Genomic DNA, 24,531 nt, shown 5'->3' with positions numbered 1-24,531 from the left:
CCCACTTGATTAGAAAAATGGCAAGTTCTAGATTACAACTATCTCTTCTTATTTGTCTCATCCTTCTTGCACAGATAATGCAGGAAGTACAGGAAAGGGAAAGAAAACAAAAAAAAGGTAGACTTTTTCTCTCTTCAAATTAAAAAAAAAAAGCCTAAAATGAGACCAATCTCAAGGCAACCTACATGTCACATTATGGTGACTCCAAGGTAGCTTGTAACTAATAAATGTGTACATGTCACTATAATTTTATTTTGATTTGATCAAACTTATGTTTATACCAAATCTTCCAACAGTGCTGTGGCACAGTAAGTCCTCAGAGACAAGAAAATCCTGCTAAGTAAAAAGCCCGTACTTAAAATTCTTCTTCTCTCTTGGAAGAGCTTACACCCTTAAGTTTATTACGTGTTGTTTGTCATAACATCTACTACACAGATGAAAAAAAGCTGACTTCAAGGGGTGGCAAGAAAAATTAAATTTATTCTCCATTGTGGGACAATTAGGGCAAATAATTAAATTATGCCTTCTGGTTGTTAATTGATTATGTCTATATATTTTCAATGTTTTTCCCACAAATCGTCATAGAGAAAGTAAACAGCATTATCATCTTGATTTTAAAATGTTCAAAAAGTTCATTATTTAAGCCTGAGCAACAAGTAATACTAGGATTTATATCTTAACATCTGTTTTTCAGGTTTTAGGGGGAAAAAAATGCTTCAGGAACAAAATCAGACAGAGTTTCCTTGGGTTTTTCTTGGTTTTCTTTTAGTTTATTCCATTAAGTTTTGGGGTTTTATTCAGTGTAGCTGTACAAAAAAAATGAAAATGTATGGACTTTCCTTCATCATTGACATCTTTAAAAGACTGACTATTTTGGGCAATATGTCAAGATTTTAAAAAAATATTGAAGAAAAACACATAACTAAAATGCAATCTTGTGTAGGATTGGCAGCATTGTTAACAGGTAATTATGGGTCTAAAATGTTAGTTGCCATAACAACTTGGAACAGTTCTATATCCATTATAAATCTTTTGCTCCCTCTTCATATGTATGCTTATTTTTAACCCTGACTTTCTCCTGATGCACTTTTTGCTAAGCAACCTCATTAGCTAAACTCCTACTGTGTCAGATTGGCAGATAAAATTGCAGGCATTCCCACTGCCAAACAAACATCTTCACACAAGCTGCCAGATGTGCCATATATCTTATAAATGTGGGTTTGCACCTCCTTTAATTATGCTCTCTTCTGTTAGATAGCAAAAAATCTCCAAAATCTCTATCCTTTAATGGAGTGGTTAAAGATTTAAAATTACTATATCGCACCAGTTAGGGGCACAATGAACTGCAATTTATGCATACGCTTAATACCACATGGCAAGTCATAAACATCAAACTTGAAAAACATTAAAAGAAAATTATAACTACCTTCTGCAATTTTACAAACTTGTACTATCTCCAAGTAGATTAAATGTTTATTTTTAAAATATAAATTATTAATTAAAAATTAAATTTATGAAATTAATAAAATTTATTGTTAAATTAATAATTTATAAAAATATTAATTAAAATGAATTAATAAAAAACGAAACTATTTATTTTACAGGGGGTTTTTTATTTAAAAAAAACAAACTCAGAAAAAGCTTGATGGAAATTTGAGCAAATCTACTCTTGCCTCCTCTCTTTCTCATCGATCTCTAATATTGACATCCATGTCACTTATTTGTGGAATTTTCATTATAATGAAAAGCCATAACAGTAATAAAACTGTCTGTGTTGCCCCAGGAAACCGTATATAAATTAACACTGCCAACACAAGAAATCCGTCAGAAAAATCAAGCTAAAATTGTTATTATTAAAAATACTAAAGCGGCATAAGGTGAAGATGTTGTGCTTAAGTTAAAACCTACTCTGAGCACCGGTGCCAGTATCAGACAGAAAAAGAGTAAAGAGGAATCATAAGAGCGGTGCAACACTCAAAAGGAAATGTTTTTTCCAATGAAATTCTAGTTTGTTCCTAACAGAACTGTAGACAAAATCAAATCTGCTTTCATGTGTACAGAACACAACAATAAAAGAGATGGACAGTACTTTCAGAGCTGGAAAGCTCTTTTGTCTTGCTATTCAGAAGCATTAAATCTTAATAGAAGTATTTTACACTTACAGAAAATAAGAAAACAAAATTCAAAGATTTCGCAGAAAAAGGAAAGGTTGAGGTTGGAAGGGACCTCTACAGGTCATTCTGTTCAAACTTCCTGCTAAAGCAGGGTGACTTAGAGGCGCTTACCCAGGACTATGTGCACAGCAGTTTCTGAGTATCTCCAAGGCTGGAGACTCCACAACTTCCCTGAGCAACCTGTGCCAGTGCTCAGTCACCCTCACAGTAAAGCAGTGTTTCCAGATGTTCAGAAGGAATCTCCTGTGTTTCAGTTTGTGCCCATTGGCTCCTGTCCTGTCACTGGGCACCTCTGAGAATAGCCTGGCTCAGTCTTCGTTACACTCTCTCAGTTACGTTGATAAGATTTCCCAGTTTCCTACGTCTGGTGTGCAAGATTGCACATTTGGTCAGATTTATAAGTGCCATCGTGCTAGTGTCAGGTAGGGAGCCCACTGGATGAAAGCAAGCTCACAAGTGAAAATGAAGAATCCTGTAAGAACTGTATACTTAAGCAGGTCTTCAAAAGAAAACACTTGGGCAAAGGAATGCTTAAAATATCAGTTTTCCATAAAAATATCTGATTATTCTCATTGGTGATCTAGACTTTTATTGCCTTCAGAAGTAGTAGATTGGCTGTCATTTTATGAAGTGCACAGCATCAATAACTTGGCCTTCATCACATCAATTTACCATAACAAAATGTAAATCAAAGCCATTCACTGTCTCTTCTCCCTCGTTATGACAGAACCTCAAATTGCAAATCAAATACATTTGACCTAAATTTTGCCATTTACTATGGCAATGTTAACTCTCTATACACCCTAGCTTGTAAAGCAAAAAGAACAATTCCCTAAACATTATATGTTAAGCCAGCCTTCTGTAAATAAAAAGCAAACAAATCATCCTGCAAACCCCAGGTCATTTTACTTGCTCCTTGTTTACATTGCGTTCCAATATACCCACCTACTCTAGAAAGGTTTAGTCTTCAGACCTTCTTTTCAGAGGAATTAATTTAGTGAATAACTCCGTGATTATATTTCAAAGGTCAATTAAGAATTCTGCAAACGGCTCGCATCTCATCAGATTGAGAGAAGATTAAAACTCGAGTCATTAATTTTTTTTGATAAGCAGTGCAAATATGTATGAAAAATGCTAGTTCTTTTGCCTCAGGCTTCCTTGGTGCATCACTTACTCTCATTTAGCACATAGGAAGGTACTTGGGGGAGGGAAAGAAATGAAAGGAATAGCAGAATCCTTAACATTTTGTGCATATGTATTAATGTAAGCAAACAAACTGATTGTGAAACACCGAAGTCATGTTGCTGCAGCTTCAGATGTCCTTTTATTGTATGACCTTGTGCCTATCTATGAAAGGGTAGCTAAGAGCATTTCAGGAGAGTGGGAGAGGGATGGAGATAAGTCAGAGCAAAAAGGGGAAGGGATAGCTATGAAATGACAAAGTACAAAATCAATGTTTTTCATCATTTTAGGCAATTAAATAAAATGGTAACTATCTCTGGTTCTAATCAACATGTAAGGTCAAAGACAAATATCATTATGTATAATTTTTCTTTCTGCTATAAATTTCAATCAAGTACAAAGGCATCAGGGAAGCATGCAGATTACTGTAGGTTTTTAATAATACTAAAATTAACTTTCTTATTGAACACAAAAAAATATTCACTATCCTACCAAGCCTAAGGGAAGAATTAATACATGCATTTCAAGTTCAGATCTTTGATCAAAGTTTGTTTTCCCAAGATCTATAGTGGTTTAGATCTTACGGAGAACTAATATGCTGATGATATTATGGAACAGAGACTTTGCTGTGGTAAATGATGAATTTAAAGCAACATTAGGTTTATGTTTACCATGAAACATTCCATAATATTTTTGAAATTATCTGAAAGCAGACTGGTATAGTAGTCTACATTAAAAAATACTTGCATTTTAGATTAGATCATGCTTTTGTTTTATTTCTCAAACTTTACTTCAAAATATGAACATTTAGACAAAATCATAAAATATTTATGAAACCTGCCAAATAATTTAAGCAATAAGTCCATTAACTTACAGCCTTATACTTTGTTCAATAAACTTCCTTGACTACAATTTTCAGTTTTATATTAATACTGGATTTTCTTTTTCTCTGTAACTGTACAATTATAGAATTTTAAAGAGAATCAAATCACGAGACAGAGTCTGTAGTCCCACATTTACAGTTTATGTTTGGAGGAAGGGATGGAAGGACACAACAGATCTTTTTATCAGCTGACACTTAAGCGGTTTTTTTCCCTTTAAGTCAGTTTTCTCAATTGTAATGCTCAGCTACCCACAAAAGATTTCAATACATTTCCAACAAGTCATGCTGAGTCTCAAAGTGAAGGAGGATAAACAGGTGATGGGGGTGTGGCACTCTCCACACCCACAAAGCAGCTGTTTTGCAACTTAGGGATGGTTGTCTTCATAATTGTCCATCTGCAACTGGACTAACACAGTGAATTATGTTTTATAATCTCTTCTGCAAACACACTGCAGTATCCTGAGCAGTTATCTACAGGATTATGGGTAGGTAAATCATAAAAACCTTGATGCAAATCTTTAAAGAGGAATTTGCTAAGATATTTTAAGAGTATCATAAGCTTTAGTTCCACAAGATTCCAGCATCCAGACATTAATTTAGCCCAAGACACAAATTATTTTCTCTGTTATTTTTACAACAAATTTTTTTCTGCTTTATTTAACTGTCTAAGTAAAAGCTAAATGCAGGACACCTGAATAAAATAAAAAACAATAAAGCCTACTGCACACTTGAACAACATTGAGATTTATAGTAAATAAACATCATTCATCTGTTAAACTCAATACCTCTGCATTATGGCAACAATCAATTGTGTTGCGTCTCTCTCCAGTTCAGTAAAACACTACTGAGTAACGGTGAAAAACACTTTTTGATTCCCCCTTTTACACTCTTAACCACGAGATTTGATTCCCTGTACTTATCAAATTTTTATTAAGATAAGAATCAACTAAAATTTCAAATTTATCTTTTCAAATATTGCTATAGAGATGTTACATCCTATATAAGTGATATCACAGTTTCCTTGGGGAAAAATCATAAATGCTACCATAATTAGGATTTGAGTTAAGGATGAAAGAGATGGAGCAGATGGAATGCAAGAGATAAACATTTACATGCAAATATCTTTGTTAACAGGAAATGTTTTAGGAGAAGCTATCAAAGCACATGGAAGATAAATGTTCATCTATTTAAGTCAGATATATTTGAAAGTCTCTCCTAGAAGCAAAGTCAGCTAAAGTCTGCAAGCAATCCAGAAACAGTCAGCATATGACTCAAAATGGGGCAGCAAAGCATTCCCTTTCCAGAAGTCAATAGGAAACACTTAGCACAGATCTGGATGAATACCACTTTCCTCCTCTTGGTAAGGGAACTTGGTGCTCAAGTTAAGCAGAATACATTGAATGAAGTATTTGGACGTGTTCTCCCCCCAAAACACCACTATTTCAGATTTACTCAAGAAAAAGTTAAAACTCTCACTAATCTCTAATTTTCACTTGCTATCTTGTAACCAATTAGCTGACATCAGGGAGCCTACCTGAGGTATCTTTTCAAACTGCTGGCTTAACAAGGGCCTGTTCAGTAAATACACACCTGCCACAGCTGTCATGACGACAAACACTCTTTTGCTCCTCTTTCTTAAAAGCCTGAAATTGTAAAATATTGCTACCTCTAAAACAAGCTCTAAATAGTACACAAAGCTTAACAACCAAGGAGCTGGAGGTTTGGTTTGGACAGCTTTGTAGGTGATGTTTATTTAGGAAAATCTTATTGAAGCCTTCTTTAAATAGATGAATGTTATATAAAAATTATGTAATAATATACAAATAATGCAGGTCCCTCAAGGAGGCATTCACATGACTCTCCAGCAGTGCTGTGACCTCTCACATCTGGGGATTGCACCTGCAATGGATCAATGGATCCACCTATGCTGGATCAAGGAGAAAGAGGCAAAAGAAGAATAAAGTTTCAAGATACACATGGTTTCAAGAGTGACCACAGCCACGGTACTAGGTCCCAGCTCCACTCCTCAGACCTGCTTGCTGATACACAGAGCAGGTGGGGTCACCCCCTGAGATCTCAGACCTGAATGAGCTTGAAGCAAAAGGAAACTGTCTCAAGGTAGTGGAGGAAGAAGATGGAGAAGATGGTTGGTTTTAGAAGATGGGGTGAACAGGTTAGCAGACTGAAGGATCTCTGGGCTGGTGAGGGGTGATCCTGATCCAGGGAGAAGGTGCTGAACTCTTGGACACGCCACAATTTCCCAATTTACAAATCTGAAAATTTTGGCAATCCATGGTACAAACTTTAAAATGCTGCCACACACTGAATTATAAAACCTAATAAGTAAATAAATCTTTCTACCCAACAACTTCCCGGCTGAATAAACTACATTCTTCCCAAGAGACAGGCCTAGCTGCCTTCAAGGGTTTGCATTCCAGCTCATACTCATTTTGCACCTTCATAACACACATCCATGCAATCACCTTTCCACTTCAGACTGGATAAATAGTTCTTTTTTAGTTGCACTTGTGGAAACTAATAAATACATAAACAAGCTACAAAACCAAGATCTGAAGCAGGCCAGTTACAGTCACTGAAGACAAAAAAGTGACAAAACAAGCTACAAAAAAATCTAAAGTAACCCGAATTGTTTTAATGTTAACTTCCCTCACTGAGAACAGAAATGTTTAAAATAGAGCAGCGAAGATTTTATATCACTTCTGCTTGCAGTTGCTAGACCCAGTGTCTTTGGTGGCTAGGTTAAATAGTCATCACCAATTAAACCTTTTCCTCATGCAACCATTCTCTGGCCCTTCTCTCAAGAGCTGAAATTTCCTCCAGACTGACTCAAGAGGCAGTCACTCTTCAGTCTCACCAAGAGGCGCTTTCCAAACCCTAAACATGGTTGACTGTTCTGTTCTCTGTTCTTTTCCATTTCTCAGCATCTGGTTTTGAAATAGACAACATCACTAGGGCAAATGCTCACTGTAGATGCAATTACATCTGCCCACAAAAAATTTATACCCCAACTGTACATATATCCATACATGGTTGTAAAATCTCCTGTCACTCCTGAGACCTCTTGAGTCATTGCTTTTGGAGCTGCAGTCCCACAAACAGAAGTAGTCATAAAGGGCTGACTGAGTACAAGTACCAAAACAAAGAATACTCCGTGAATAAAACACTACCTTCATAAAACAGCAACAAAAAAATCTACTTATGCTACCACCTTTAAGCCTCATTCTTCCCTTGATACTGCTCTGCAGTCAATACCATATCAACTGTTACCCAAGCGGATTATTTTAAAAAGAACCAAAAGTTTTGGATAATTTCTGGTCTTCAAAAAAATCCCAGCTCATACAATGACAACATCGCATCAACGAGTTCATCATCACATTGAAATGAGAAAAGCACAAAAACTTAGAATAATCTACAGTCTTTAAGAAAAAAAATCTAGGTCATCTTAAATGACTTGAAAAAATCTGGAATCAAGGGTTTCATTCAAAAGGTCCTGCATGGATAGTGCCCTGTCCTACAGATTTAACATGTATTTCTTTTTCAGCTGTTGCCATTTGATATCATCATTACCAGTAGGAGAAGAAAGTACATTACCCAAAGCCAATACATTATTACCAGAATAAGGATTATTGCACAATGTCTATTCCTGAGCACAACTCTCAGCTCCCTCAGATCTGTACTACTACTGCCTAATACCAATTCGTGGCAGGCAAAAACCCACACCATTCTCCATCTTGTTCAACTCACTAGTCTATTTTTTCTATTTAGTTTTCATCATCTTAATTTTCTAGTCCTTAATTTATATTAATTCTTAGCCAACATGCTCATATACCTGTTGTAATGAAGTCATAGAGTGGTTCAGCTTAGAAGGTACCTCCGGAGGCCATTCTAGTCCAACACATTGCTCAGATCAGGCTAAACCACACAGCAGGCCTATCACACCTCTGGGCATCTGCTCTGATTTTACCACTCATTAAAAAAACACAAACCAAAATTTTCCATATTCCAATTTGTGTCCACTGCCCCTCATCCCACCACCATGAGAAAAGCACATGGCTCTATCTTTCCTGTATCTTCCAATCAGGCATTTCTAGACCACAAATAAGGCCTCCTTTGAGCCTTCTTTTCTGCAGGCTGAACACACCTAGCTCTCTCCGTCTCTCCTTGAATGTCCTGTAGTCCACTCTCAGACCAGCTTGGCAGCCTTTTGCTGGACTCATTCCAGCATGCCCGTGCCTTTCTTGTCGTGGAGAGCCCAGAACCAGGAACATCACTTCATATGTGTCTCTCCAGTGCTAAGCAGGAAGGAAGGATGGCCTGTGTGTACTCCAGCAGCCTCAAGAGGCTATCAGCCACTCTTGTTGCAAAGATGCACTGCTGGTTCATGCTCCACCAGGACTCCCAGGTTCTGCAAAACCATTGTTCAGCTAGCTGGCCCCAGCCTGTGCTACTGCATGAGGCTGTTAGTCCTCCCCAGGGCCAAGACCTTCCATCTCCCTTTGTTAATCTTCTTGAAGTTCCTGTCAGTCTACTTCTGCAACCTGTCCATGATCCTTCAAGCACAGCCCTGCCCTCCAGCACACTAAAGACATTAAACTGACCACCAGCAGGACTTGCACCCCTGATCACAGCTTTGAATCTGGGAGTTCAGCCAATTTTCCTCTCATCGTCTATTTGCAGAGCTCGTATGTCCCCAGTTCAGTGAAAACTAAGCTATGAAAAACTGTGTTACAGGCCTACTAAAGCCAAGTTATGGGACACATGATACCTTGTTCACCTCGTACTACAGAAAGCAGTAAGAGTCATCAGGTATGTTTTTCATACCCATACCCTTTTCATGCCCATGTTGGCTGTTCCCACCAACCCCTTTCTTCCCTTTCACATGTTTGGAAACTGTTTCTATAATGATCTGTACTTCCCTGTACCCATTTTCTAATCCATTTTAAGAACTGGTGTGACACTGCATTTTCCCAGTCCTGCAAACCTTCCCCCAAGTGCCATGAACTTTTGAAGATAGAGAAAGCAGCCTCACAATATCTGCCAACCCTTGGATGCATTCCAGCTAGTCCCACAGACTAGCGCATGCCCAAGTAGTTAAGTGATCCCTCTGTCCACTTCTCCTCAGGTCATCTCACTCTCACAGCCCTTGAGAGGTTTGGGGATAAGTCCTTACATCTGAAAACTGAAGCAAAGAAGGCATCAAGTACATCCTCTTTCCTTTGTCCCTGGGTCCCTAATCTCACTAAGCAATGGACTCACTCTCCTTAGCCTCCCTCTTGCTGCCAGAGCACTTATGGAGGAAACCTTTCCTGTTGTACTCCAGCTCCTTTTCTACCTTGAATTCCAGGTGAGCTTTGGCTTTCCTGACTCTGTCCCTATTATGAGCATGCAATGTCTCCATATCCTTCTAAGTAGCCTCTCCCTGCTTCTCTCTCTGTGAATTCTTTTAGTGCACAGGCTCTGTTCATCCATAATGCCATTCTGCCACACCTGCTTAACTCTCTGCACAAGGCAACAGTCCGTCCCTGTGCTCCAAGAGGCTGTCCTTGATCCACCAAGTCTCTTGAACCCCTCTGCCCTTCAGGGTACCTCCCAATGGGATCCTGCCAAGCAAGTCCCTGAAGAGGTCAAAATCTGCTCTTCAAAATTCAAGTCTGTAATTCTGCTGTTAGCCTTGGGGACTCTTCTCAGGATCTCAAACTCAAGGCTCATGATCATTTAGGCTGATGCTGCCCTTAACCATACTCAAACAGCTCTTCCTTGTTTGTGAAGGCAGCATCTCTGGGAGTCTCTGGCTGTGAGGCTTACACCAACTGCATAAAGAAGGCTTCATCTGTTTCCTGCTCTTGGTAGGCTGTAGCAGACACACACAGCAATATCACCTGTGCTGATTTATTCTCTGATCCTTACCCATAAGCTATATACACTGCTTTGCCGCTTTGCTTCTTTCACATTCCTTAATCAAAATCTTCATATAAATTCCACATGAATACTACATGAATATCATTTTATATAAATATAAATTATATATGCAAAATAAATTGTGTACCTTGTGAGTAACATGGATTTCATACAATGTAAGCAAATTTACATAGTAATTTTGAGAAGGTTTTTTCATAGTAGGTCAGCTGGTTGGATTGCGAAATTTATTTAGTCTAGAGGAAAACACCAGACATTTTTATCTAAGAAGTTCATTGTCCACTTTTACCCATGTTTTCTTTAAGCCATTGTACAAACACCTATTTGTCGAATAGGCCATATTTACTTGATGCAGCAGCTGTCTTTGTGCAGTCACCTGCTTCCAGGTGACCAACATTTTTCACTTGGTGGAACCTCCTCCTCCTCCTTATACACTCAATGAGTTCCAGTGGAGAATGTTTTCCAACAATGTGCAATCAACATACTCAAAAGTACATACCTGTCTGAATCCTCCAAATAAGTTGCTTACATGGTTTTCCACATTTGGAGAAAGAACTTACACACAAATATGAATATCCATTGCCTTACTCACAAGATGAACAGACTCATCTCTTGGCATCAGACAAGATCCAATACAAAGGCATTAGCAGGACCATGCAATGAAAAACCTGGGGCTGACAGGGTGGAAATAAAGATTATATTTATCACAAAATTCAAAACACAAACTGCTGTTTCCAGCTTACAGGTGACATGACCTAACAACTCCCTGTGCCTGCCTCTCCTCTTGTTTTTATGCCCCTTGTCCTTTCAGCTCCTTCGTTCCCTTGTGCTGCTAGCTATGATGCTTGTCAGATTCGAGTCAAGTCAATTCCCTAAGTCAGATGAATCCAGAAAAACAACAACATTTTCTCAGGGATAATGAGCTATATCAGTTCTCAGTGATCACTGATGACTAAAACTAGCTAAGGAAGTTAGGTGAAACATGAAGGCCAGGGAGGAGAGGGAGTAAAAATGAGCAGAATAATCCCTTTACTCAACAGTAAGGTATTAGGCTGGCTCACTGTGACCTGTGAAGCTGCAACCTAATTGGAATCTTATACTGGCTTAATATCTACCTGCAACTGCAGTCTAATTAGAAAGCAGAGCTCTTACCGTCAGTCTGGAGGAAAGTGATAAGAGACCACCTACAAAGCCTGGAGCCAAGGCAACCTGCTCCCAAGCACTGTAACCAACAGATGCAGGAAGCCGTCTCTATTGCTAGTACAAGGGATACTTCCTAATGTCAGTGCAAATCTCACTCAGCTGCATGTTTTCTTTATTTCTTTTAAGAAAGTCCACAAGTTGGGAGATTTCAAAGCCAGCCATGAGCCTGGCACACACACAGTGGAGAAGCTGAGAAAGGTAAAGGCTATGTTAGCAGATGTCAGCTATACCAAAGAGGAAAAATTAATGACAACAGCTGCTTCTGTTTGTATGCCATGTGCTTACTGATCCCTCATTCACGAGAATAAGTTAAGAGAACACAAATGCACGAGAAAGATGCTTAGTTCATACTGTTTGTTGACTTTCTCTAAAAGAGTACAGTATGTCTGGTTCATGTTTATACAAGGCTAGGTTTTTGAAGCTAAAAATAGTTTGATCCCAAACAGAGTAAATAGCTGTCAAATCCTGAGAACTGTTCTTTAAAAAGACAGAAGAACACAAGGAAGTTTGGGGGTTTTGCTAACTCAGCAATGGGTGGAGAGCTAGGTCATCTCTCCCTCCTCAGGAACACAAGGTTAACTGGAGTACCTCTGGATAGTCCAGCACTGTGCATTGTAAGTTTACCTCTAAGTTCCATATGTTTATTCTTTGTTTTTTCTGTGTGATTATACTGCAGAATAGACTGGGAGCTCTAAAAGCTATTTCCTCTGAAACAAATGTGTCTCAAAAGCCTCTTTTCTTCAGGAAATAAAAAGCATAATCACTCACACCTCCCCCCCCCCCCAAAAAAAAAAAAATCCCACCCTTGGGCTTTTATTAGTTCAGAGTATTACTTAATTATACCTTTCCATACAAAGTAGGGTCCTGATAGAAGACTGGTGCTTTTTCAAGTCTGCTGAGAGTATGGGGGTGGGGGGCCCTAGAGGGGTAGGGGAAAATATGCTTTTTTCCTCTGCAAGATAGACAGTATGTAAAATGCCAAACAAATTTAAAATGTATGGTCTAATTCAAGTTTTCCTGTTTGCTAATTTTAACTACAGTTTAAATCTGATAAAAGCCCACTCACCTTTGGACAGAAGCAACATGTTTTGGAGTGAAATAATGTATTGCATTTTAAGAGTAGTATTTTTCTAGTGGGTCATGTCCTCAATGCATTTAATTTCTTAATAATATTCTAAAATCTACCCTAAAACAGACTTTAACAAAGTTACTCTTTCAAGCCCAGGAGGAGATGAGACAAAAAATAAAAAAGATATCTTTGAATGTCAGTGTGTGTGTGGAAGTAACATTACACATGCTAATGATTAAACAAGATTCAGAAACAAACACAAACATCACATACAAGGTAAAGCAAAGCAAAGGAACTGAATCTGTTCCTGTACCTGACACAAACCTGCTCTTTCCCTAATAAACACCACCTCGGCAGTTGCCTCTTCACAGCCTACATGCTCAAAAATGAAATCTGTGTAACCATCATAAGACAGATTTGCCTTTTCAAAGTATTTATGTGTAGCAAGGTGGGAAAGGGAACAAAATAATCCCAGCAAAGAGGTTTGCGTGTGGAGGAAAGTGACAGGGAAGAAAGAAAAGAGGGAAAAAGAGATTAAATAAACCTTACTAACTAGCTCAATAAAAACAAATTGAACAAATATCAATAGTAAGTAATGATAAAAACACCCAAATTAAATATTTTGCAGTTTTCTGACTGTAATTGTTTCATTAGCTCACCACAAGTTATGAAAAGTTTGAACCTTCTCAGCTGATTCAAAATCTGTTCTATAAAATAGTAATTTTATTAATACTGCAGCTGTAGTCACTATTAACAAACATCAATGACTGCTGCATCAGCACAGATCTGCAGCAAAAGCACAAGGGAACATAAATTACATGCTGAGCAGCAAAAGGGCTAGACCTCAGAAATCAATATTTAAGCAGACACGAAAATTTCAGGCACTGTACTTTGAAAACATGAAGGAAAGCATCACTTCCCTTTGGTTTTTTTGCTATTATATGGCTTACTGAATTTTATCTCATCTTACTTAAAGGTTTTTATTTTTATGGGCATTGCTTCTTCTGTTGTTGGGGTTGTCATTGCTCAGGCTATAGATTTGTAGGTAATTCAGATATTAGTTTACAGTTGCATAACAGGTCCCGTAATAAATTGGGGATGCTTTTACTCTGCAGTGAATTCAAAGTATCTCACAGCTTCACTTCCATTAAGAGGCTTCATATCTGCTGTGGCTAAAGTCAGAAGTTAGCCCAGGGAAGGGGACATACCCATGCACAAAGGGTTACCATAACACCCTAGCCACAGAAATACGTGGCATTTCTTTCTGAAGTTTACTGCTTCAGAAGCAATAACCTGCATTACCAACCACTATACATTACTCATTCTATTACAGGGCTTTTTTCCATCTTGTCTGAACACCAATCTTTTTCATACATCACAATATTTTTCCTTCACTCTCCTCCCCAAATTGTTCCTAGGTGCTGTTTTTATTTATCCTCTTCCAAATAGTAAAATTAGTTTACTTTTTTCCCCTACTTCTAATCTCACTTCTCCTCCATCTCCTACACGACAAGATGTGATTTTATTACTGCTAAAAATTGCACACAGGTGAGTGGGAACAGAAAGCAGAGCATTGAGTCTTCCTACAGAAATGTAAAGCTAAAGAGTAGGAGCAGATGTAGACAGGGACAGGGAAGAATGCCACCTACACTTACAGCAAGCTGAAGCAGCCATGCAAACATAAAATAACTTCACATACACTAGTTGTCTGCTTTTGATCTTTTCTATGAGAGGGTCCAGCCAAAGGGTGCCAAACAGAGGGTTCCAGGTTACCAGATGTGCTGACCCTGTGCCTTGTTGCGTGAGCAGGAGGACACGAGCTCTGCCCGTGCTCTGAGCCAAATGAAGCCACGTGAGAAGCAGCACTACATTAACTCAGGCCTGACCCTCCAGTGCACTCCAAAATAGCCCAGAAAATTTGAAGGCAAGGCAACTGTTATCTTCAGGAGAAAATAATAAATACATATAAACACACACACAAGCAGAAAGTGAGAGTGAAAATGATGGTAGGACAATGGCACAACAGGCAGATACACTACTCAAAAGCCAGGCTGGCTTGCTCCTCTCCATGCAGGTAAACTGTGAGAAACCAAACAAACACTGCTCCTTGCTGTGCTTTGGACTTCTAGCCTTGCCCACTCTGAATGCCTCTAAATGCCTCAAATAATCTGTAACACCTTCCAGGCTACCAAGGTGCTTTTCAACCCAGTTTTTCCTTCAATTCTGAAAGGCCAGCACAGCACCATTTTGCTTTTTGTTCACCCTTCACAATGCTACCAAAATAGCAGTAGCAGGTAATGCCTCTTACTGACATTCACAATTCCCGAAGCAGCAGCTGACTTTATGCAAGCGATGAAACACTTCCACTTACAGCCCAGGCTTCTGACCAAGAGTGGCAAGAGTTGACCAGAATTGGTCATTTCTCCCTGCTCACAGTGCTGACCAATACCATCTGAACTCCTTGAGATACAGATACCAGAAGCCAGAAAGCTGCACCACTCAACAGAAGGCTCTGTCACAAGCAAGAATACTGTTACAAATGCTCTGATGGTACCAGGATGGCAAAGGTGATTTGTCCAAGGTTGACCTACTACTTTGAAACTCTATCTATAACAAACAGGTTTCTCCCCTTGTTTTAATTTAGTACTTCAGATTCAGTACAACATACAAACATACTTCAAATATTGAACTAGGAAAAAAAAAAGAACAAGGAAAAAGGAGCAGTTTCTCAGAAGGCTGCATTTTATACAGCTTACACTGGATAGAAGGGGTAAGGCTGAACAAAATAGTATTATAACTTAGAAGAGGAAAACAAAAAGCAAAACCAACCAAATCAGTGTAGATAAGCGGATGTAGCAGCTGGCCTTGAAGGTGAAGTAATTTTGTGCAAATTCAGCAAGAAGTCTGTGTCAATGAATGAAAACCCAAGACATTTGTTACTCATATGCCAAAGCTGTTACTATTAGTACAAAAATTTTACTAAACTCACACCTAAATTTCTTGACAAAAACCAGATTATCTAATTGTACAAAAGCACTGATACATTGTGCAATATCTATAAAGCCTTCCCTGTGCCCCTCTGCTGTTCACTTTATACCAAGTCAAATGTATTTCAGAACAACAGGGAATCCTTGGAATTAGTCAATAGATTGATAGTGCACTGTACTGAATGAGCCAAATAGGATCAGGATGTTTACACACATTCCTTAGGCAGACATTAATTGCACTGGACTAACAAGGTAGGCTTCTTTCTGTTAAAGATGCTACTACCAAATAACACAGACAAAAAAAAAAAAAAAAAAAAAAAAAAAAAAAAAAAAAAAAGCACAAGGTTAGCTTTTGGGGGTGAAGGAGAATATGAAGACTTAAGCATCCAATGAAAACAATTCAGCCACCTTAAATAAAACATATCCATCCTATCACATAAAGAAACGTAAAAGGGGGGAAAGACAACCAGAATTTCTTAGCGGCTCCAAACAGACGACCCAAGCTTTTGCAATTTACTTCATAACATTATGAGTGACCCAGACAAGCTTTCAATTATCAAATTTTTGAACCACTACATTCTGTGTAGTGGGATTCTGGGATTGCGTTTTCGAATCTATGGACTAGTCAACAAATTCCTTCACGCACAGTTTCTCTGATTTTTACACCAACAAAGCAAGTCCTAGAGCAGCAAGATCTTGAAAATTCAGTACTTAGTTGCTCAGTGGACTAGTAAACTTTTTTCACCTCTCTTAAAATAAAGAGACCCAGAAAGAGACCCTGTTTGATGTTCACCCTTCTGTAGCACAAAACAGCCAGTTGCCACGTGTGGAGCAGCATCACTGTGCAAGAGCTCAGTAACCCAGGACATGGTGAGGGTTCTCCCACTGCCGAGCTCTCAATCTTTTCCATGCCTCAAGAAATGCATCTTTTTTCATTAGACACTGCTTCCCAGCTAGCTTTCGTCTGACTATACCCTTACACTTCCACATAATTTAAATTTATTCATGGGTTGGTGGATTCATTTTTACAGGAGAAAAATTCAGGTTTAAGTGAAGTAAAAGGCCAGAAGTCTCATCTATATGACATTCACATTACAGCTTTCCTTCCTGAGCTACATCCATATGAAATCTATATTAAAACACAAATTTCATGACCTTTTGGCTGCCCTCTCTCAGTTATACATTTCATAAACACTGACATTGGTCCTGCGCTGAAATTCATTTTGGGTCATGCAGGTGACACAAAAGTTATTTCCTTTCTGTACAAGGCAGAACTTAAATAGAGAACAACTGACCTTTCGGATCACAACAAATATTCAACACTATTTGTACAGTAACATTTAAGTTGCACGCAAATCTAAGGATGTAATTTTCATATTTCTTTCAGGTGCCCTAGAGGTTTACACAAGCCCTGTACCCACTCATGCCAAGAGCTACTATGCTCCTCATCAGCTGCACAAGCATGGCAAATCTTTTTAAAGATGCACAATGAGCTAACTGGGCTAACAAACTGACCCATGCTCCATACTTTCTTTTTTTATTTCCAATCCACACAAGAAGACAACCACATGCGCATCAAAACAACTGGGAGAAGGGAGAAACATGAGAATGCCTCTGGGCATGACAGGATGTGGTAATGAGCAGTCAGACATTCTACCTAAAAACCATAAAAAAGACCCATGAAAGCAGAGCCTAAGATTATTTGTCGACAGATTTCCTCCAATACCTTTCACCATATACGTTCTCCATTCTGAAATAACTCTGTAATCTTCCCCCAAAATATCCACCTAAACCAGAATATGTTAATGTTTTACTTTTCAGGATTGTTTTGTTTTCCTTTTTTTCAGAGTAGTGAATTTAGTTTTATTCGTTAACAAGGCAGCATAACAGGTTATATACAATTTCTGTAAAGTGACAAAATTATTTCTGCAATACTCTTCATTGTAACAAATAACATTTGCATTTGCAAAACTCTATAATACTAAGGAATACCTTTAAAGATTTAATTTGTTTTTCTTTAGTCATGGCAGATGACAAGTGCAGCTAAGGACCACCCCCACTGCTGTTAATTTAGTTTTCTCAGATTTCTATAAAACCAATTTTAAAAAATTAGCACACATCCAATCCAGGAACATTATCCATCTGAGAGATCAGAAAAAAGATGTCCATCTCAGCACGTCAGTATTGTCCACTATAATTTAGACATTCTTCAAAATGCATTTGTAACCAGGAGGGTAATAGCCCTTACATTAAAAAGGCACTTCATTAAGTGGCTCCCATCACACAGCCCATTACAGGCTCTCATGCCCTGACCTTGCATAGCCCCAGAGTAATGCTGCTTTTAACAGGCAAAGCAAACAGGGTAAATAAACTATCTATCTAGGAGTAAAACCATCAGTAAATGTATTATTAATATAGATAAAATCTCCCTTTGCACATCTCCAGTGGTATAAGAAAGCACTACTATTTACTCTTGTATTCTGCAAAATTAAGTTACCCACACACAATGAATAATCCCCTAAAATAACTGGAAAATATCCACAGACAAAATTGGATTTCAGCTTAAGAGCATTCTCCAATTTCTATCTTGTTTAGCATGATGTATAAAAATAACACACATGAAAACATAATATGTGCTCTAAAGGGTTTGCTTTAACATCTAGAAGATATCTTTCTTTAGAGGGACAAAGACCACAAGGTAAATACTTGGACTTCACTTTTTGTCACCATGTCTACAAAAATACAACACCTGCTTACCAGCCCTGCCTCCCACAAAATGCAAACGTACAGTTGCAGAACCATTTCCACTTATGAAACATTTCAGTAGTCTTGGACCATTTGACCTAGGAATTATGGTCCAGAGAAAAGTGTCTATTTTATTAAAGAGGTATTTAAAAAAAAATGAGTGGGTGGGAGGTGAGGATTAGTACTCAGCTGTGCACACTTCCTGTGTGTAAGACCAACATATTTAGCAGAGAAGTCACGTGCAAGTCCAAAACAAGCAAGAAGAGCTGCATTTCCCCATGTTCCATAACAAAACCTGGCACACTGGTTTAGCCCATAGCAGATACCTGAAGTCTTCAAGGAGCCTGCACACAGTAAGACAAGGCTGACAGGGCAAAACAGTAGACTCCTTGAGAATATTACTAATAAAGACTGTTTCTAGTTGAGAACATTCCTAAATGCCAAACAGCTGGAAAGTAGGAGAGCAGCCAGGGCGTCGATCAGCACTTATTTGTCCTACCTCTACTTTCTTGCCTAGGCAACTGCTAATGGCTACACTCAACATCAGCAGGTCTTTAGCTTGATCTAGCACAGTTGCTTTCACTGCTCTCAGAAAGCTAATGTTGGAAATCAGGTGTTTTTCCAGGTCTTACTAAGTAATCCAAAGATTTTATCATGTAAGCTGCAGTTCGGACAATTTACAAGTTGGTATTTAAAGATGTACTCAAGCACCTGCTTTAAGTGCTCACTTTATTTTTAAATTAATCATTATTGCTGCATTTATTTTTCCCATAACAGGAGGTAAGTGGCTTTTGCCTCTGCTCGCAGCTCAAGAAACACAATGTAGGTCAGTCTAAAAAAATATCTGAAGTTGCATTAATTAGTCAGAGGTAATTATACTTGCTTTACCAATAGCATTTACTATTGCTACACTTGTAAAATGTTTTCCATTAGGAGAAGTTTTCATATTTTCATAGCACTCTGAAGCACATGCCATTAGGTCTGAAATTTCTCATGATTCATCATCGCTCTCCAAAGCACAACATTGATTTAAACCACCACCCCCCTTGAATCAAAAGTAAAACATTGGCCCTTGTCAATTTAGCAATTGCCATAACATTAGCAATTGTCAGTTTTTTCCCTTTTACTATTTTTTTACGTATCCTATTCTCTCTTGCACTCTTTATTTTGGGGAGTTTTGTTGTTTGGGGTTTTTTTTAATAAGTCTTTCTGAAGAAGTACTGAAGACATTGAAGACTAAAAATTATCATTTGAAAATTGAGTAAAAGCCTCTATAACTACAATAATTCCATGTGAACCTGGTAAAGTTAGAGCCCTGAAAGCTGCGTACTCACTGTAAGGGTACTACCTTCTTATCACAGAGGTAAAACAGTGCTCCTCCCGAGACAAATCTATGCCTGGAGCCCCCATTTTATTGTATTCCAAAGAGATGTGAAAGTCAAGGTTTCCAAACACTGCAAAGGGTGTCCATACAGAGGAGGTGTCGACCAAGGAGCTTTGTGCCAAGGTGAAGGATTATAGAGCCTGAGAAGAAGAGATGGAAAGAAAACAGCCCCTACCCTAGGACTTCATTTTCTTTGCTACTTAGTTTTTTCTAGGTACTCCTTCCCTTCTCTGCTCTCTTTCACTGACTGAACAGGAAACAGTGGAGCCTAAGAGATTCCTAGCTTCTACAGATTAGAAAACATATCATTTTTCAAATTGAAAACTGCAGTAGTTTAATTTTATCTATACTTTCATTAGCATATCTTATTCTGCTTGGATAACTTCTTCATGAATAGTAGAATGCTTTCAAGCCTACAGTTTCAACAGTAATCAGGAAGGGTCACCAATGTTAAAACACTGCACAGCAGATGACTGCACAATTATTTTCCTTCTGCTTTTGCCTGAACCTCTTGCTGTTCCATTTCCTGCAGATCCACCAGAAGAATTCAGCACTCATGATAGAAACAGGCTAACTTTTTAGACTTAATTTAAAATTATGCTATTTCAAACACAAATGAACTTAAATATTTAGATATGGCATGCATCTTCAGAATCTGAAGACTCTGAACTTCTTAAGGGAAAGCTCATCAGACCAGAACAGATTTGAGGCTTAGTTTTAGTCCACATCTCAGTCACCAAACATCAAGCTTGGCCTAGCATTTTAACAAGAAGCCTAGCATTTTGACCAAAGAAAGAAAATAATAATAACCAGAGCTTCTGCTGTATCTGTTTTGGACTATCTCTGAAAAATTCCTTTATTCTGATAGATTTTATTGAGCAGCCACAATTTTGCATACAGATGCAAAAATAAGAACTTCCTCTGAAAGAATCCATGTGTTACACTCAGAGAAAAAAGAGTCTGTAGCAGAATTGAACAGAAATCACATACCAGAGAGCACTGTGTCATTTAACACTGAAAACTGCCTAAGGATGACAGGTATGTTATTTGGGGTAAGCAGGAAGCTATCTCGTCATTTAGGTTCATTCAAAATACAATTCCTCAAATTGCTCTTCTTCCTAGACAAGGTGTGCCAAAAGTCTGAAAATAACAAAATTTCCCAAAATAGTGCTTCCATCACAATTAAGATACCTCCAACCTTTATAAAAAAACATGTAGATTCTGAAAAATGCAAACAGAATAGTAATTAATGTCAGCCTTACTAGGGGAGATATTTTTTTGAGCTTTTTTTAATATAAGACCATCATGAATGTTGAGGCTTCAGGCTTTAAATTTATTCTTCCTTATGCAAAATTGAAGCACCAAGAAGTCCATTAAATAAAGCGTGGGTCTTGCTTAATTAAACTATTTTGCAAGTTATTGGGCATGGTAACACCTGCTCATATTGATGACTCCAAAGCAGGGGTAACCCAGCTAGGTATCAGTTAAGTAAAATTATATAGATCAACCACCATTAATAATTCACAACAGTATGAAAAAGCAGGGGAAGGAATGGTGCAGAGGTGAGATTACTTCTGTGTGGCAACATTTCCCACTCCTTCTCCACACACACCTCACTTCACAAAACCTTTTAGATACAAATAAAATAGCCATGACCTTTTTTCCTCCTCTGCATGATTAATTACTTAATGTATTATTAATTGGAAAATGTAGCTGAATTTCAAATGCTTTCATTCTCTCAGCATATCATGCTGTCTGGGAAGCGCCGATTAAGCTGTTCATCAAAGGTGAGCAGGCAAGGTCATGTAGGCTGTGCCTCTTCAGTTATTCATTACCTGTCCTAAATAGTAATTAACAACAGCAATATTTCCATAAATCAAAGCTTTTCTGATTACCTTTGGATGATAGGAGGTTGGGGGGAGGGGAGGAAAGGAATCAGTGTATAGGGTTTTTGCATGTATCCCTTTTTCACCATTTCTTCTAGTGCCTACCTGAATAATTGAATCGATACATTAGCTGTCATATAAAACACAGAATTTGACTTAAAGTCAAGAGGAATTCCACACAGAATAAAGAGGAAATTGTGGCTTCCTTTCTCCCTTCCCTACGCCTCATCCCAGCTTTACAGGGGGATTTGATCTAAGAAGGCTTCTCAATTACCAAGACTGTTACATTTATTAGTTTTGTTTCTTTTTATTACCTCCCTTATCAAGGTTAGAATGGGGATCTCAGAGCATGGCCTTGAGGCCATATTCAGTGAGGCTCCAAATTTATAAAGAAACTTATCCTTCAATATCTATGAGGTTTCTCACCTTGAGGCATTTCAGGTGGTAAATAGTGAGGCTCTTGAGCACTGACATGCACCCAGTCGAAATCATCATACAGGTCTTGGTGGTAGTCACAGGGCCCAGGACCATCATCAAATGTGCATCCTCCTAGAGAAGAAACTTGTTATTAGTTTATTTAAAAGCAGAGATCTTTCAAGAGTCAAGCAGAAGTGTTTCTCAGGGGCCCACCACAACTGCAGTGCCTGCACTGCCTTGTACCACAGTTCACAGGCCTGCTTTTACAAAGCTAAAGCCTGCAAACAACTCACCCATCAGTGTTCCACTCTCTTTGGTAAAAACATCGCTACTCCACACAACCAGTTTCCCCCAAGAGCACCTTCTTTCAGAGCAAATCATACCCTGAAGTCACCAATCCAAGTGAAACCTATCTGCATGACAAAAAGCAACACGCTATCTAAACCACAGGGGCAGCTGAAAATAATGGACCAAGGTCAAAGATGAAAATCAAAAACTCTGATGCATTGAAAACATAAGCAGTCCAAACACTGACAACAAGGATAAATACTGTGCCCAAAACAGTCAGAAAAATTAATTAAAATTACTTAGAAATTAAATAATTGCTGCAGAATGAATTTGGTAATCTTGATTTACTAAATCAGTCTAGCATAACATAGCAAGGCATTTTTTCAGGGTCACAAAAACAACAGATATCAAAACCTTACAACAGAAGTTCTGAGGAGAAGTGACAGAGAGAAAGAAAAATGGGAGGAATGTAAAGGATGGGAGGCAAAAAAAAAGGACAGAATTCCCATGCAGAACAGTAATATCTGCCCTGTCTCATCCAGAAACTTTTTAGTCCATTATTAACTCAAGGCTATTAAATAGTCTGGGAAAAAGAGAAGAAAGCATGACAATCACAGAAAAAGATCAAAGTTTGAGAAGGAAGAAACAGAGGAATCAAAAGAGCCTGGTCAAAGAAAAAAGCAGAGCATAAAGGCAAGAAAATACAGATGTCATGCATACTATTCTGCATGAGCTGTTCTCTCTATATGAGCTCTAGAGTTTGCTCCTCCTGCTCAAAAACAAAAGGCAATACCAGGAGAGAGTGAAAGAGAAAACACACTGCATTCGTTATGATTTAGGCGGTATTTTTTAATCCAGAGAAGTTTATATAAGAACCCAAGAACTAGACTATAGACCATTTTTGGAAGTCAGTGGAGATATTTCTTGCATCCACTTCTCCCTGTCCTCAGTAATTCAGGCACATCAATCCAAATAACAACACTTATCACAATAAAAGTTCCTTTTGCTAAGACACTTCTAGAATAACAGGGTGTTAGTATTAACTTTGTTGTCTGACTTTTAAATACAAAATATGGGACAAGTACTTTGAGAACAAACAAAAACCTGTTATTACAATAAAGTGCAGTGTTGCCCTCTGATGAGTCACCATCACAGAACAAACAGCCAACACTCTTCCATGCCTGCCTGGGTCTCACCAGCTCACATACACCCCAGAGGCAAATGGGCTGGAGGTGGGAAAGGGGAGATTGAGGACCATCAAGAACTACAGCCTGTGCTCATTCCTGCCCCCTGTACAAGACATACATGGTATAGAACTCAGAAAGGCCAGAGAAAAAGGAAAGGAGGAATGGGCATGTATGTCACCAAATTGAGAATGAAAACGCTTTTAACCTACCCAAAACAGAATATTCAAGTATCAGGTAACAGGCAGAGAGTTTGCACAAACAGTGTTCATATTTAGGGAAGAGTAATTTCCTTTTACTAAATTCCATAAACAAATCTGCACTGTGTCCCACACCAGGAGATCTTTTATCTTGCATCTTTTATTAGGGATAACTCAAATAGTTCCCAAAAATCTGCAAAAGTATTTGTAATTTTGAATGAATGACAAAACCAAGTTTTAGATAATCCTACCTCACCAAAACCCATTGCCAGATACATACCCAGGCACCCCCAGAATTACCTGTCAACCAATGTTTCAGCTGGCAAGGACAAAGAAAGAAAATTCTACACTGAAGCAAAATTTGTGCTAAATCCTTGTACCATAAACCCTTAAAACGTCATATTCATCTCTGTATTAACAAAACTTGCTCAAACATCACCCTGTGAAACATGAGCAGAGCATCAACAGCAGCAACAAAAAAGCCCCAACATCTTATTCCCTGTTGGTTACATCAGTGTCACTGTCAAAGACTGCAAGGCACGAGAGAAATATTTGTGCATCAGAGAAATATTTATAATTTTCAAAATCCCAAATCCAGTGCCCTCTGTTACCAGTGAGAGACTTTTCTAATTAAAATCTATTATGAAAACACCAAAAATACTTAGAACATAAATCTTGCATTTTGATTTAACTTACATTACACCTCTATGAGCACTCTACAGCAAAAAAATGTACATTTCCTTCAACAGTTTATTGATAAATGAATAGCAGTTTCCCTTAAAGGGAAGTTATCAGTCTGCTGTCCCAGCACTGAAATGACATATGGCTTTGAAGCACATGCCTGCAGGGCACCCATTACCCTTTTTAATGGTTTAAGTGCCCTCAGTATATAAATTTAAACCACCAATGAATCTTTTAGTCTCATTTAGAAGATGAATGTCCTTAATTGCTTGTCTTTGTACCCACTATTAATTTTAGTTATCAGAGTTCTG

General features: G+C 38.2%; 1 protein-coding gene across 1 annotated transcript in view; it reads right to left on the bottom strand.

The window, feature by feature from the left end:
* The window catches only part of PTPRK (protein tyrosine phosphatase receptor type K), a gene marked incomplete at its 5' end in the record, with an annotated part of 386,602 nt that overhangs the window by 280,298 nt on the left and 81,773 nt on the right, over positions 1 to 24,531 (bottom strand). Inside the window, one exon of the mRNA XM_082277108.1 lies at positions 21,877 to 21,999. Within this exon, the coding sequence (XP_082133234.1) occupies positions 21,877 to 21,999 (123 nt within the window). The remainder of the gene's footprint in view (positions 1 to 21,876; positions 22,000 to 24,531) is intronic.

The sequence above is a fragment of the Coloeus monedula genome (genome assembly GCF_965178545.1).
Source record: "Coloeus monedula genome assembly, chromosome: 2".
Classification (NCBI taxonomy): Eukaryota; Metazoa; Chordata; class Aves; order Passeriformes; family Corvidae; genus Coloeus; species Coloeus monedula.
The sequence above is the reverse complement of the archived record's forward strand: the minus strand, read 5'-3'. Positions and strand labels throughout refer to the sequence as shown.